We start from the raw sequence: 17,261 nt of genomic DNA on the forward strand, positions 1-17,261 counted from the left end.
CTGGCACTGTATTTGGCAATGAGAATGCAGAGACAGGATAAAGGTCCAAGGTTCCTTTCTTCGGGAAGTGTATGTCCTGGCGGAGTTTCAGCAAGAGTGAATGGATGAGCTTGTAAAGGAAAATGCACCATGTTTCTAAGGGGAACTTGATGCCCATTGATGCTGAGCTATGCCATGGAAGGGCACGTATGATACGGAAGATCACTCCACCCGCTCCCACAACTCAGCTGTGCATCTTCTTCTCTTCCTCACATCCTTCCTGTCTTTCATCTCTCTACAAATATTTCTGACCATCTCTCATGTGCTAAGGCCTGGGAATGTGTCACAGAACAAGCCAGACATAACCCTTTCCTCCTGACGCTTGGAGCATGAAACGGAGCTGATCAGATGAGGACACCTGCCTCAGCTGGCCCAGGTGATTCGGAAGAAACGACAACACCCAGAGTTGTAACATAATCAAGCTCATTTCTCCATGGCAGTATTGAACTATCCTCATTCACAAGCTTTACTACAAAGTAAACAAGTGAAAGGCAGGAAAGGTGAATAGATGGGCAGGTTCAAAGAAAATGCCCTGTGCCCGCCACCTGCTCAGATGTCTTATATCGTTTCTGTCTGTGCCTTGGGGAAACACCTCCTGCTGGGGGTCCTCCTGGGGAGATGAACTTATATAAAAGGAAATGTAGTACAGGGAAAATAAAAAGGAAGAATTGACAATGTACCAACTGAGCTCATGTCAACCAGCAGGCTCCCGGAGCCTCCACTCCCAACAAGCCAGGAGACACATGTCTGCTTTGTCCCCTCACTTCGGCAGAACCGGAGCAGAGTGTTTGCCCCATCTCTGCAGCCACCAGCCTCGTAGGAGTCCCTGATGTATTTGCTTCCACTCACTGTCTTCAGTGCTCAGACACGCATGAGTGAAGACAGGGTAACCAAACTTAAAATTCATGTGAATTATATCAAAGTTCTTAGGGTACCAAAACAGAATATATATTTTTTCTTTTCTTTTTTTTTTGAGACAGAGTCTCACTCTGTCACCTGGGCTAGAGTGTTGTGGCACCAGCCTAGCTCACAGCAACCTCAAATTCCTGGGCTCAAGCAATTCTCCTGCCTCAGCCTCCTAAGTAGCCAAGATTACAGGAGCATGCCCCTAAGCCTGGCTAATTTTTTTCTATTTTTAGTAGAGACGGGGTCTTGCTCTTGCTCAGGCTGGTCCTGAACTCCTGACCTCAAGCGATCCTCCCGCCTCGGCCTCCCAGAGTGCTGGGATTACAGACGTGAGCCGCTGCACCCGGCCAGCAAACAGAATATTTTCTTGAAAATGATTGGCACATAACTCTGTGTTCAATGTTGTGCCCAGCTGGCCCAGCAGTAGACTTTTGAAACCACACCTGGGACAGGATATCTTCCCAAAAGCTCTCCAGAAATAAAAGCTGAAAAATAATCCCACAATCCTGCCCAAGAAACTTGTATCCACGGGAATCCTAGGAAATCTGCTGAGTCTCAGTGAGACGGAAACATCGCAAACCCTGGGAGAGACCACTGGGTGCAAGTGCTGTCCCTTTAAAGACAAGGAAGTTGGAGTCACGTTTTCCCTCCTCAGCAAACACGCTGAAGAGAAGCTTACCACAGCACTAGCAAACAGACAAGGCTCGCCTAGCTTCAGGGACGTTTCTTTCCTTTGCATTGCACCGACGTTGCCTGAATCAGCACTGAACTCTGGAAACCCTCACAGAAAAGTGACACTCTTCATTCATTTTCATTGATTTTCCAATTTCGGTTAAATTGCGTTTATCTTTTTTTTTTTTTTGAAGGGGGGCTGTTTATATATTGTGGCTTAAGTCACATAATTATATACTTATTGCAACTTAACAAAAGCTCAAGTGAAAAGATCATGAGCTGGAAACATATTTGTCCCCAAATTAAACTTAAAAAATAGAATAATACACTAAGCAGAGATGGAGAAATCACTGTGTTTCATCTTTGCCCTGTAAGAATTTGCAAGAACCTCTGGGAGCATTAGGGTCATGGCAAAGCCGGTGCATGTGTGGGAGCCCATGTGTGCGTGCACATGCATGCTGAGTGCGGAACAAAGACAGTGTTGGAAAGTCATTACTTGCCTCCAAAGAAGAAAATACACCAGTCATAAAAATAGGGAGGGTTAGAGAACGGGAAACAACATGAAGAGAATGAGCTCAATATTTTTTCTACTTCTCTATTTTTTTAACTAGAAACAATTACATTTTCCAAACGACAATCCCAGTTTCAATGTCAATTTCTTTTCTCCCTTCCAGTAATTTCCTATTTCTAGCTGCTTCCTACCCTTCACGTATAAACTCTTAGGGTCATTTTCAACTCAGTCTTGCCTTTCCTCCTCTGTGCCCACAAACACACAATTAGGAATTTTCGGAGTGCTCACACCGTGCTAGGCAGTGGGACGCAAACATGCCTGTGATCACAGTCTCTGTTCTCAAGAAATTTACAGTCTAGGCCAACGTTGCCCTGTAGAACGTTCTGCGAAGATGGAAATGCACTGACCAGTACAGGAGCCAGCAGCCACACGTCACTACTGAGCACTTGAAATGTGGCTAATGTGACCGAGAAACTGACTTGTACATTTTAATTTCAAATAATACATAAATAAAAATTTAAATAACCACGTATGACTTACGGTTACTATACTAGACAATTCAGGTCTGGACCAACAGAAAGGGAATATTCTTTAGAGACAAATGACAACTTAAAGTAACACATGAAAAGTGCCATACGATGGCGACAGGTAAGGGTGGTCAGAGATCGGAGGAAGAACAAAACAATGGGAAACTGACATGGGTGAGGATGGCTTCTTAGAGGGGGTTGATCTCACCCAGAATCTCATGAGAAGCTATAACATATAAAAGCAGAGAAAGGAGAGGAAAAGACCCATTGATTTATTTAATCAAAAACACCGAGGGGCAAATCCAGAGAGCCCACGAGGGAAACTCAACATTTGGCATGGAGCAGATGGTGCTTGCAGAAGGTCAAAGGTGACACCATGGTGCCATGTCTGTGGAGCGATGTCAGGAACAGAAAATTCCAGAATGGGAGAGATTTGGGGTAGATGGAGGGGTGACAGATGGATGGGAATCCACAAGTTGGCTTATGCTGTGTTTGGAGGGCCAAGAGGGTACTTAAGGTGGCTTACAGTGAGCTACAAGGTGGACCTTGAACTCAGGAAAGGGCAGGGCCAGAGGGACACATTTAGAAGGGGACATAAACAGGGGAGGAGCACATGTCCCATCTAAATGGGACTGTTGACACCTGAATCTATGTGAATGTCACATCTCGTGGGACTGACTGTGCATGTGTGGAAATTGGGCCCAAAGTTTCCAGAATTTCTGGTTTTCAAAAAAACCTGGAAACAAGAATTTTTTTTTTTTTTTAGAAATTTGAAATCTAAATATTTTGATATAGCAATTAATTATAAAAACGTTAAAACACCATGGGCAAAACCAAAGAGCAGGCGTGTGGACTGGCTGTGGTACATGGGTCACCTGTGTGTGACACATAACCTAGAAGACGGAGGAGACTGCACAGAGAGAGCCCAAGGGATGAGAACAGAGACTGAGGAAGAGAGGTTCCAGGGGACACAGTGACGCCTGCAGCAAACGGTTGGAAAAAGAAAAGAAGTAGGCAAAGCCACTTGACCCTGGGACGAGGAGAGCCTCCGTGATCCTGGACACAGCCCCCTTCCTTCCCTCCCTTCCTTCCCTCCCCACTCCTGTCCCTTCTGCAGAAAGGCAGGGGCTGGAGCAGAGTCTGCCACCATGAGAGCCTAAAGAACAGGGGTTGGAGAGGAAGCAGAGGCATGGAGTTAACGAATGCAAACAGTTCCAAGTGATTTGGCCTTTTAGAGTATGTGTTGTCCTGGGTCACATAATATCCCATTTCCTTTTATCGATTTCCCTGCCCAGCCATGTATCCACACCGCATTTCCCCTTTTGCAATATAAAGCGCTGTTGACTGAAGCCCCACGTCTTCCCTTGTGTGAAATCCACACTCTACTCTCAAGAAAAAGAGACTGTATTCCTTTCAGCTCACCTCCCGGTCCAGCAGTGCAGGTGACACAACGGTGACAATGTCTCCTTTCTCAGGATCGATGTAGAACATGTTGGGAGACGGCTTGTCAGGCGTCTGCTGACGGATATTATACCGCAGGAGGGCATTATCGGTGGCCGGGTCGTCCGCATCGATGGCTGTCATCCGCATCACCGTGGTCCCTGCGGGGGCAGGACAGAGGGCAGGAAATGGTTACCGTGGGGGCAGCGACGGTCGGAGCCTCTTCCCCACCCGGGTAACAGCAATGGAGGAATGTGCCAATCACTTTTCAAATTAAAAAAGAGAAGTATTTCCTGAGCTTTGCTATATTTTAGCTTTCCCTCCCCACTCCATCACATGAAAAAACCTGAAATAAAGAAAAAAATCTTTGCTGTTCAGCAGAGTGACTGTTTAATTTTCCCTTCTGCTGATGTGCTGTTTATTTTCATGGGCTTGATGTGGCTCTGTGACAACGGCCTTCATTTTGAAAGCTCTTATCGAATGCCTGCTATGTGTGCCTGGGCTGGGTGTTGGGGAAATAGAGGTGCAAAAAGACACATCCCCTGGTGTGCAGGAGTTCAGAGATCAGGAGGAGAGAGAGCCTATACAGAGGGAAAAATGATAAAACGTATCAGGCACATCGAGAGCGGGCATCACGAACACAGAGGAGAACCACCCCACCCAGCCTGTGGTTCGGAGAAAGGTTGCTGATGTGGTCACCCCAGGGGTGAGAACATGAGGGAGAAGGGACCCCAAAGGGAAAAGATGTTCAGTTACAGGGAAACAGGAGCAAATGTTGTCTGAGCACCTACAAGTAGCGGCCACGTTATTTTAGGCACTTTGGACATAAAAATGAGGGTAACACAGTGGGTTTTTCGCCAGACAAGCAGGACCTAATTCTGTAACAAGCATGGGGACTATGTGATTATATCAAGGATGGATAAAGGTGTCAGATAATGGGTCTTACACACGGCCAATACAAAGGGGAACTGGCATAGCCACTTTCAAGGACAATTGGCAGCAAATAGTGAAAACAACACATTCACCTTCTTGGTATGTACTTTTGAGAAACACTTGCACATGTCAGCAAGGGGTTTATGCAAGAAAGTTCACAGCAGGATTACCCATAATGGTGAAAAATTTGGAAACAACCTAGCTGTCCAACAACAGGGGAATTGCTAAAATAATAGTATCCCCATACTGGGAAATATTTGCAGCAGTTTAAAAAAGGTTGCACATCTAATATGCTCTAACACAGAAAACTCTCTAAGATATATTATTAATTAAAAAAGTCAAGTTGTGGAATGGAATGTTATCCATAGGATGATATCATTTTTTAACCTTGCTTGTATACAGAAAATTCCACAATACTTTATATTTTGCAGGTACAGTTTATGTTCATAAATGCATAGAACAAGATCAATACAGGTGAACTTCACTCTGCAGATGGTTGTTAAATCTCAGGAAGGAGAGAGGGGATTGGGATTTGGGATGGTCATCAGGGATTAAATTGGCCTAATTTATGTATCGGTTATTTTTATAAGGTGAATGTATTGATTTTGCACTTAAAATTTAATTTAAAAAGAACATAATTGTAAGTACCAATAAAAGCACGGTTTAGAGCAAATTCAGGCATATTTGTCTGCTGGTCTTGACAACTGACAATCGCAACTGTATCACTATCATATTTGTCTTAGGGCAAACTGCCTAACCATAATTTTTTTTTTATCACAGTTTACTCTTCTGTGAATATGGGGCCCCAGTCTTCCGATTTTAAACTCTTCTGGACTCTCAAAGTGTGACTTAACTGACAAAAGATCAAAGCACTAGACCTATAGTCTCTAGCAGGAATATTCACACATAGAAAATGTTGCAGCCTAAAGGAAACATAGAATTTATCTACTGCAGCCACCATCCTGCTCAGTGTTCCTTTCCCTTACACAACAGCGCCTCTCTGGTTATCAAAGCCAGTTTGTTTTCTCACCACAGGAATCAGATTATCAGCCATCAGGCCTGATTCATCAGGCAAGCAAGGGAGATCTGGCCACCCTAGGGGTTGGATCGTTTGTTAAGTGGTCTCAGTTAACGTCACAATGTTGCCATTCAGTGAGGTGCTTCAAAGTTGTATTTTCGGCCGGGCGCGGTGGCTCACGCCTGTAATCCTAGCTCTGGGAGGCCGAGGCGGGTGGATCGCTCGAGGTCAGGAGTTCGAGACCAGCCTGAGCAAGAGTGAGACCCCGTCTCTACTAAAAATAGAAAGAAATTATCTGGCCAACTAAAAAATATATATACAAAAAAATTAGCCGGGCATGGTGGCTCATGCCTGTAGTCCCAGCTACTAGGGAGGCTGAGGCAGTAGGATCGCTTAAGCCCAGGAGTCTGAGGTTGCTGTGAGCTAGGCTGATGCCACGGCACTCACTCTAGCCCGGGCAACAAAGTGACACTCTGTCTCAAAAAAAAAAAAAAAAAAAAAAAAAAAAAAAAAAAAAAAAAAAAAAAAAAAAAAAACAAAGTTGTATGTTCTATCTACCCTGTTTCTTTGTCCTGTGAAACTGTTGCAGGGCAAGCTTCAGGGTCCAGGGCAAGAATGGAACCTTCTTGGCTGGTGCAGCCCCGCTTGCCTTTGGAAGACAGCAGTGAACAGGACAGCTCTGTTTCCCATTGAACCATTCCTGGTTCTCAACCCAGTGGTCCAGGAAGCCACTCAGTCCATGGGAGCTGGTATGAAATGTGACACCTATTTGCCTTCCTGAGCTAAGCAGACAGACAACTTGAGGACCCCAGTCAGAAATGAGAGGCCGATTTCAGGCCCTGATCTCACCCAGGGACGTGCCATGGTGAGCTCCGTGTGGCCAAAGGCATAGAAGGTGGCCTCAACCCCATCAACTCCACACCAAACAGTCGCAGGTTAAGTATACTTGACCCAGTGCCTTACATTTAGCTAGCGTCTAATGAATGCTTGATTGATTGGATCTGCGCCCTATTTAATCTGCCTTTAATTGAAGTCAGAGAGAGTATAAAAATGAAGTCATCATGGCTTGCAACTGACATACGCATTAAAATGATTAGAGGAAGAAAAAAGATCTCTCGGGTTGACGAATCTTCGGTTTTCACCAGGAAATTTATTGAGAATATCTCTGTGTTTACAAATTTGATAACATGATGTAACAAAAGGTGATCCTGGACAATTCCCAAGGTTACAGAGAAGATGCTTTTTATTTTAATGAATTGTTATAGGGAACAATTGAACTTGGCTTTAAGCCCTGCCTTTGTCCTAACCCAGACACGAATACATAACTGAATTTACTGCCGAGTAAGTCCCACCTCTGTGGAGGTCATGTAAATAGGTTTGCAGCACTGAAGAAAATGACTTGGGGGTGACACGTCTGGGTTCAAGTCTTTACTAACTGCATGACCAGGGGCACATTACTCAACTCTCCCTGAGCCTCAATTTCCCCATTGTCTACATGACGATATTAACATTTTCCTCTTTGGTTGTAGTGAGGATTTAATGGGATGACCTATTTAAAGAACTGGGCACAGTGCCTGGTACATTAGCATTCAGAGAAAGATGCCTTCTACTGTCAACCCCTACCCTGGGTTCTGAGCCAATCATGGCAGTGCCCACAATGGCCTCAGATAAAGGAACTTACAGTTCAGTCGTCCAAAGATTCTGGAACCTGGTAGGGTAGGATGAGTCTTTCATCCTTGAAATGCACTGCTTCCCCCCCCCCCCCCCCGCCCCCGCCACACTCCCTTTCCCCTCTGCCTTTCCCATAGTCTCAGTGTGCAGATCGGGTTTCTACCACAGAAAGCACAACTTTACACCACACACACACACACACACACACCCTCACACATACACACACATTCTGTGTTCTACACCACTTCTCCATGTGGTACTACTTCCTCTAGGATCAAGGCTCTATCCTGAATCCCAGTCTATCTGCTGAGCCCAATACCCTGTTTAGCTCTTGCCAACCCTTCCCCTGGAGTCTGGATCATGTTTTTCCTACTTCCACATTCTGCAATGGCTGGACACACCTGCTAATAGGGAGGGTTCTACAGTGGCTGCATAAATCTCCTAAGCAAACATCTCCTAAATCAAATCTAAATGCTAAATCAGATTCTTTGGGTTCTCTAGAGAAACAGATTTGGGAAATAGGCAGCAAACACAGCCAAGCAGTTTTCCCACCTCACCCCATACCCCCAGGACTTCTCAGTGCCTTTATTAAGCAAACATATAGTGTCAATCTCCAAGAGAGGGGAGAACTTGCAGCATTCCCCCAACTTTGCTATTGATGGAACCTCTTCATTTAAAGAACACTTTTCAGTGAGGGGCCACATGGTGCTAAACTTGAGCTCTTGGAGGGTACAGACTGTTCTGTTCATCTTTGGAAGCTCAGTATCTGACAAGCAGTAGGTCTCCTATCAGTGTTCTTTGAATTGGATTGCATTCTCGTCATTCACTGTAGCTTTGCCTCATTCCACACTGACTGGAGCCATCTGTACCTTGCCTATGGAGAAGAATGAACAAGTGGCCAACTTATCTTGAGATTTTTTACTACCATGCATGCTGCACTGCCACCTCTGAGCTTTTCATTCAATGCCCCTTGTTGGAACTGAATTCCATGGTCATGCACCAATGCCAGGCCCAGGGCTGATGTGCATGCAGCAGGTAGACACAAGTGCAGCTGCTCCAACTGCCTGTGGGTGGTGCTGATGCCTGACCCCTCGCCCAAGCCCACAAACAGGACTCTAAGAACCATTCATTCATTTCCACCAGCCCAGGCGCTTCCCATCTGTGTTTGCCTCGTGCGCTCCAATGGCAGAGAAAGGATAATTACATGATAGACACACGTTGGGTCCTCCACACAGTACATTTCTGTCCTTTCCCCCGTCACAATATTCTCCTAAGTGTCAAAATAAATGATAATCACCCTGTCACTCCCTGAGCCAGAAGAACTAGCAGTAGAAACCACCAAAGAAAAAGAAAAGTCTTCCAGGTTGCTAGTGGAAATTCTCAAGTTGGTTCGTCATTTTCTTTTGTTGAAGGACATGGCTGCCGGCTTGACAGGCTGATTCAAAAGGGTGATTGTTTCTTCCTGGTCTCACAGCCCCTTCCTCTTGACTGCAGCTCCCTGATTAAAGCAAGTGCAGCCTGGGGTCTTGGCCTTGAAAGCCAGCCTTTGAAGTTTTGCTTTTCTGCACCTTCAAGCTGTCAAGCCCTTGGGAAGGAGAGTGCACAGCTGACAGCCAGGGGCTGTGTCCAGCCAGCCTCAAGGATGAGGAGGCTCTAAAGACAGCGACAAAATTATTCCATTCTTAAAATTTCTGTGACTTCATCCCTAAACATTTCCTTTGATCAAAAAGTGTCAGGCGTCCTATTCCCATGAGCGAATCATGTATTGAGACACAGATGTTCATATCTACAGCGAGCACTGGATTTCGGGTAGCACAGTTAGGGCCACTGCATGCTTTCCAGGGAGAGGTGTAATATTACAACAAACATGAGCAGAGATGGCAGACATGACCAAGTGAAGTCCTTTGATGTGACAAAATGGTGCTTCATCGTAAAACATCAAACTCATGAGAGGAGGCCGTGAGTTCTAATTCCACCCAAACAATGACTTCTGCTACTGAATTATCTAAGAGATGCGCCTCAAAGGTTACTAGCAGGAGAATGTGTCCATGGATACTGCACGATGACGTATTACTTGTGTGTTCACTTTTCATATCAGAAGAAAAGTCCGTAGACCGTTAGCACCCCAGTTTGTTGAGCCAGGTGAGGTAGACATAGAAGCTGCTTCCATTTTAAATTCTAGCATCTTAGCGTATAGCTAATTGGAATGATTCTAATCTGAAACTTTATTTCCCTTCAGGACCCTTCATATCAAAGGGGCATCCTGGCTCCAAATGTCCAGCCGGAGAGTTCTTGATACAGGGTGACCAACAAGCCGAGCTTGCCTGGGACTGAGGGGATTCCAGGACAGTCCTGGGCAAACCAGAATGAGCCGGTCACCCTGCAGGCCAAGTTTTGCTTTCAGATGTAGACACGTCTCATGGTCATGACCAGCACAGTGCAGATATGAGAGTTGTTGCAAAGCTAACTTCAGTGGCCTGGGACACAGGCCACAGCCATTCACTCACTGGTCGCACCAATCAGGGGTTGTTTTCTGACCAAGCAGGTGGACAAGACCCAGTTCCCTCCTAAGAGTCCTCAAGAGTAAAGAGAGAGGCCTAGATTCACAGACTCAAAGCAGAACTGGGCCAGCGGCTGGGCTGACTAGTTCTAAATCCTGGCCTCAACATTTACCAGCTGGGCATCTGTGGGCAGCTAAACCTCAATTTTCTCATTTACAAAACAGCTCCTCCCTCGTGGGTTGCTGGAGGCATTGAGTAAATTAATGCAGTGTTCGGCAACCTTTTTTTTTTTTTCTATTAACACCTCACTCCAAGAGCATTTTTAGATTTTTTTTTCTATTTGATATCCTTCCAGCCAGCCACAAAATGTTAATTTCATAGATATACTATATATCAGTTTATGTACTATGGCCATTTATAGGTTACAAACCATTGTAATATCTAACATTTTTAATCTCTCCCCTCTAATTACTAATTTTCTCTCCCTTAGGGGTGATATTACCTCCACTGAGAATGCACAAATTAATGGATATAAAAGTCCAATGCTTGGGTGATGGTAAGTAATGGAGAAAGGTAAGTTTTATTATTACTTTTATTGGGCACCACGATTTAGAACTCAGTTCTGGGAGACCCAATGCTGAGCACAGTGAGAGGAGGAAAACATCCCGTGGGACCCAACCACTTGCTTCAACTTGTACTAGTTCTAGGACTCACATTCAGGATCTATAGAAGCAGGAATTAACTGAGATCTCATAAAGAAACAATTCCTTTTTTCCCTTAGGTGAGCCTAGAAACTTCGTTAAGTGTATACCTGCATGAATCAGCTTCCTCTGCTCTTGTCAACATTCCCAAGTATACAGCAATTAATAGGGAAACAGTCAAATGATTGGTTGATGAAAGATAGTCAACCACCCTGATAGGCATCCAGAGGCAGCCCACATTCTGCAGTGCATGAGTTCCTGAAAAGTCACTCATGCAAGCAATCGTACATAATGTTTTATTTTCCCATTGGCCTACATTAGCATTTCAGACCTGCTTTATCTTCATTTGAGACGATGTCCAGTTGGAAGCCACTCCTCATAATTCAGCTTTATGGCTTTTTTGCTCATCTCCAAAACTCTGTCCTGGCTGGTGGGGTGGGCAGAGCAGGTTGGTTGGCCCTTGGTTCTGGGTGTGGAGACTGTTAAAGAAATCTCTGCTCTGATCCTCAGAGGGCAGGAGGAGAGAACTGCAAAGTGGCAGAGAGAAGAGGTGCTGCCAGTCTGACTCTGGGGAGGAGGAAAGAGGGAGAGCCGGCGAAGGCCTAAGGCAAGGCCTGGGTGATTGGCTTTGTTTCCCTTGCTCCCTTTTAGAGCCTGTTCCTTCTGCTGCCCAATTATCCAGGGATGGGCACTCCCAGCACAAAGACCCTTCTCATATGTTTCATAGGGTGGTTGGGTTATGCATTTGACCCGGAAAGTTCGTGATGATGTGAGTTTCGATGAAAATGCCAATGACCTTTGGCCTCTCCACCTACAGAAGCTTGGTCCCACTGGCCCTGAAGACGGGGCTCTTTGTTCCCAGAGTGGGGCCCTGGGAACTAGGTCAGGAGGGAGCAGCTCAAACAGCTACTCGATGCCCACGCAGGGAAACTACATAAGTAAAATGACCTCAAGATGATTGAGAACAGTGAGGAATGTGGCGAACCGAAGTGTGTACATCCTGCCTGAGGGGGAAGCTGCCTTTCTACTCCAAGGAATTACTGCATTTCTGAAATGCAAGTCTGGAGTAGCCAGACCTTTTGATTTTTCAAGAAAAGGTGGGAATTTGGATTTTTGTATAAACTACCAAAATGTTTACATGTTAGACACTAGTTCAAATTGAAAACATAAGGAATCACTGAGTGGGATTGGGAATGCCAAACAAAACAGGTCATGGCAAACTTTGGTCTGAGGCTCACCAGTTTTCAACTTTTGACTTTGATGATTAGTAGAGCTGATTTTTTTCCCCCAAAGACAGGAACGAAATATTGTTAGTGAGTACTCCAATGATAGATTCCAACTTTTAAAAAGAGCATGTTCACTGTAAACCTCTTGCCATTCTTCCTTCCACCTCCCTCTTTGGAAAAGGAAAATTCCTCATCTGTCCAAGAGCTACCTGGCTTAGATAGACGGCCCTTCTCTTCGAGTCTTCTGGAAGTGTGGGCTGTAGGCCTCCCCCACTTGACATTCCCCAGGTCTTAGTTTGTACTTCCGTACGTCACCTTCTCAGTTTCTCCCCATCTTCCCACACTAAACTGTAAACATCTTGAGGGCAAACACAGCATCTCATTCCCTTATGTGGTCCCAGGACCCAGCAAAGTTGGAGGCACTGGAGACTCAAAGACCTAAATATGTGATGCACATTTTATACGTTAAACTTATTTGATTCTATAGTAACCCCAGGAGGTATGTCATATTGTTAAGCCCATTATACAGATGAGGGAATGATGACTGAGAAGGGTGAGGTCAATCTTCCAAAGCCCATACCTCCCATAGCTAGTCAGGACTTGAATTCTACTTTGCTAAAGGGACTTTGGCCCAGACCACAAGCTGCTGCCCGGTATCCATTCTTCCTTTTTTCCCTTAGGAACACAACCCTGATTTTAGCTGGCTACACTGCTGACTTGCTTGGATGCTAGATGTTCCAACTTCTCTGGTAGCTAATGTGGCCAAGGACTAGGGTTTAGACAATAAGATATACTTAGAAGCATTATGTATGAGACTCCTAGGGAGATTCCTTAAAGAGACCTCAATCAGGAGGTGTGTGCTTTTGTAACACATCCTCTCCTCACTTCCAGCTGTCTGGAATGCAGATGTGATGAACACAGCTTTAGCAACCATCCTGGACAATGAGGTGGCTCTTACAGCAGAAGCCACATGGTGGGAAGGCAGAGCAGAAAGATAGAAGGAGTCTGAGTCCCTGAGTCCCTGATGACCACAGCTCTCCAAAGGGAGCATGGACTGCTTCCCTCAGCCTTGTTTACATGAGCGAGAAATACACGAGGGAAAAGTAAAAGCCTATCTTTCTCGTGCCATTGTCATTTTGAGTTTTCTGTTCCATGCAGCCAAAACAAATCTTCCATGATAAAGACAGGAAGTAAAGACTAAAGAAGATAAATAAATACATTTTATTAAATACTTAGCATTACCATATAAAGTAAATGTTATTGCTTTAGTCTAAGGGTGGATGATGCTAATTTAGACAAGAGTAGAAATATCCAATCATTTACTCAGGTATGTTCAAATATTCAAATTGTTTTCTACTCATCTAAAATGTCATATCCAGGGACACTCTTCATACAAGGAGGTATGGTAAAAGCGTTCAATTAGTGGCTCCCAGCAAATCATACCCCTCATAGCCATACTCTTGTATTATCCTTCCCACATAGAGTGTAGGTTTGGCCATGTGACTTCCTTTGGCCAATGGGAAACAGGAAAACATACCAACAGAAGCTCCAAAATTTTTGTGCATTGTAGCTTGTCTTCCTGGAACCCAGCCACCATCTAAGATATCTGAGCTGTCCCACTGGAGAGGCCATGTGTATAGGAATTGAGGTTCCCTGGCTGACTCCCCTAACCATCAGACATGTAAGTTGAAACCATCTTGCACCACCCAGCTTCAGATGAGCCCCCAGATGACAGCAGCCAGACATGCAAGCAACCTCAGGCAAGAACAGCAGAAGAACTGCCCAGCTGAACCCATCCCAGATGGCAAACTCATAAGCAAATAAATGGCTGTCATTTTTAGCTGCTGAGTTTTGGTGTGGTTTGTCACACAGCAATAGGTAGCTGGTAAAGGTATATAAGTAAATTAGTCTTCACATGCAAGCTAGAAAATATTACATAATTAAAAATAATAAAATTTATTTTTAATATGGAAGTTTCCATTTTAAATAGCCAAATAGCACAGGAGATTCAGGGAGTGGCTCAAAATAAAAAGGAACAGGTGCAGAAAAAAAAATTGATGAGAATAAAATACAACATACTTCCCAAACGTTTGGCTTTTGGGGCTGCTAATGATGTCACCACTAAAGCACCACAATGTCTGGACTGTTGAGTGTTTCAGCTGCCTAATGAATTGGCTTTTTGCTGGGTGTCAGAGAGAACAACACTGAATTAAACTGGCACAATGTACATACTCCTGATGCAGGTTGGAGCTAAGTAGGTACCATCAAATAGGAACATAACTTAAAAAGGAGAATGCCTTAAATTTTGAGACAGTTGCGAACTTCGTTTAATAGCAGCCGTTAAGTGTCTCGGTGCAGCTGCAATTACCACAGGCTTGATTTGAAATGCAATAGGCTTCTCCTCTCAAATTTGCTTTACCTCCCTGGAGCTAGTTGGTTTTTTAAGTACAAATTGACAGTCAAATATGTAATAAATTATGACAAGTTGAGCAATGATTCTCTCCCATCTGTTTTCAAAGGTTGTTTATTTTTATGCTGATAAAGAGGTAGTGGCGACAGAACCACCTCATGATTATTTCAATCCCTTAGTTGCTCCAGCTCAATTTTCACAGTGCCTTTTCCCTACTTTCCTGGTGAGCTATTGTTTAATTAAGCCGCAGCAGGCCACATTTTAGGAAAGATAACCATTTATGAGATTATTAGGTAACACATGGCCAAATCTGGGGCCCTCCTCTCACGATTCACTTTATTGCCCTAATTTCTTCATTTCATCCAGAATTCTTCAGTAATATTTTCCTCAAACCTATTAAAAATTTCATTTAATCTTTTTATACATCATTCCTTTCTATGCAGTTCTTTGTGAAGGATGCAGGGTACTCTATGCTAAATTAACTGGTCTTGCCTAAAACACTTCAAAAAAGCAAAATTTTAAGTGGAAACTCTCTCCCAGTATTTAAAACTAATAATAAATCTTTATATTGGACTAATATGAAATATTTGTAACTCTCAAATATGAAAATATTTTCCCAGAAACTCCTAGAAATAACAAAAGGACACTGTGTCTATATTTTGTTTAACCAACTCAAGAGATTTTAAAAAGGCATGTATGTTCCTCCAGAGAGCAGTGTTTTTCAATTAGGGGTAATTTTAGCCCCTCCGTAAGGGATATTTGGAAATGTCTAGAGACATTTTTGGTTGTCACACTGGGGCAGGGGGTGTGATACTGGCACCTAGTGGGTAAGGGCCAGGGATGCTGCTAAACATTCTACAAGTATGAAAATCTTCAAAGGCATCAAGATTATGCTTTGCATATAGCAGGAGTCTAGTAAACATTTGCTGAATGCATGAGTGCATAAATACATGTATAAATGAAAGAAAGAATAAAGGATGAATAGTTTTATCATCTTTCTTCTTTTACAGCTTAAGGTAATGATGAAGGCGGAGTAGGCAACAGATAAACAATGCTTGACTTTCAGTAAATATTAATTAACTCCTAGCTTAATTCTCAACAATGGGCCTATTGTCCCTATAATTTATGTCTATTTTAAGGGCAAAGGTGAAGTAGTTTTGCTCTTTAAAATCATAGACTATATTAAGCTCGGCTGGACTGAAATAACAAACCAACCCTGTAATTTCAAAATGGCTTAGCATTGTAAGGTTAATTCCTCATTCAAATTCAGTCCACTTTGGGGGTTCTCTTCAAAGAGCATATCCTTTCCAAGTGGAGACTTAGGGATCCAGACTCTTGTGCCTTGTAGCCCTGCCATCTGGAACACATGGTTTTTTGATTGTTGTGGGAGGGGCAGAGAGCTGAAGGTCACATGCCAACTCATTAAATGCTTCAGTCAGAAATGATACAAATCACTATCGCCTGCAGTCTGTTGGCCAGATTTCTGGTGTCTAAGGCAAGCTCAAGAGCAGGGGGCTCTGTGGGTGGGTGGCCTTTGCAGCTGCACAGAGCCCTGTACTCAGAAGGGCCCTGTGCTCAGTTTAACACTGTTGTCACCCTCTTGGCATTCTTAATCATTGTTAAACAAGGGCCCCTGCATTTTCATTTTATACTGGGGCCCTGCAAATTATGCAACCAGTCCTGCTTAAGAGCCAGGAGCAAGACCTGCAGGAGGCCTGGAAAATAGACAGGTACACCTAGACACTCAGCGAAGCAAGCAGTGAGTGCCTCGGCCGCAGTGCCCACACTCTGCCAATCGGGCAACAATGCAACTGCCTTTGTTTTCATCATTAAGGCCCTGGAAGCACCTGCTCATCGAACTCTCAGCTGCTCCAGTGGCTGCATCCCTGTGGGGTGAGAAGCGTGATACACCAGCACAGAGGCAAATGGGGGCTGCTCTAGGATCAACGATGCTCCAGTGGTGGCTCCTGCTGCCCCAAGCCCTGGGTCCCCTTCCCTGGGAGACCTGCACCAGCTTCACACTTTCTCTTCTGGCTCTCAGCTCTTGAACTCACTTTAGACAACAGAGAGTTGCTCTTTCCTTGGCTTCTGCCTTGATTTGCTGGATCCTAAGTAGCCTTCTTCTTTTAAATTAGATATTTCTACCAAATTTTTCCTTTGGGAATCTGAGACCCACCAAATGTAGGCCACAGACCAGAATGACGACATTGAGGGAATGTGGCCTGAAGCCGTGCCTTGCAATCCTGGCAGCTCATTAGAATCACTTGGGGATATTTTAAAATACTCTTGATGCCTGAAACTCACTCCAGAGATTTGGATTCTACTGGCCTGATGTGGGGTCTGGAGTGGGATCCTGGGAGCTGACAGGGGCCGGACAGACATAGACTCTGACCCTCTACTTACTGGCTATGTGATCTGGGAAACATCCACCTTCACAGGGGCTCAATCTCCTCACCTGGAAGGTGGGCTGACTGCAACTATGACTATGTGAAGTTGGCTTAAAGATGCTTGTAAAATATAGGGGGGAAATGATGAGGGAGGCTTTATAGTTAATTCCATGGAGAGGGAGATGAATGTGGACCTACTGTGTGCCAGGAATAGTCTTTACAGCTGCCCTGCCAGGGTAATTAGATCATCTCTATTTTTAAAGAAGGAGAACCAGAGGCTGAGAGAAGTCAAACAACCAGCCCAAGATCACTGCTGGCA

General features: G+C 44.4%; 1 protein-coding gene across 4 annotated transcripts in view; it reads right to left on the bottom strand.

The window, feature by feature from the left end:
- Nucleotides 1-17,261, bottom strand: part of CDH13 (cadherin 13) — a 964,660-nt gene that overhangs the window by 224,816 nt on the left and 722,583 nt on the right. For all 4 annotated transcript variants that reach the window (XM_045534024.1, XM_045534023.1, XM_045534027.1 and 1 more), the window contains one exon: nt 4,078-4,256. In XM_045534024.1, the coding sequence (XP_045389980.1) occupies nt 4,078-4,256 (179 nt within the window). The remainder of the gene's footprint in view (nt 1-4,077; nt 4,257-17,261) is intronic.

The sequence above is a fragment of the Lemur catta genome, chromosome 20 (assembly GCF_020740605.2).
Source record: "Lemur catta isolate mLemCat1 chromosome 20, mLemCat1.pri, whole genome shotgun sequence".
In the NCBI taxonomy this organism is placed as follows: domain Eukaryota; kingdom Metazoa; phylum Chordata; class Mammalia; order Primates; family Lemuridae; genus Lemur; species Lemur catta.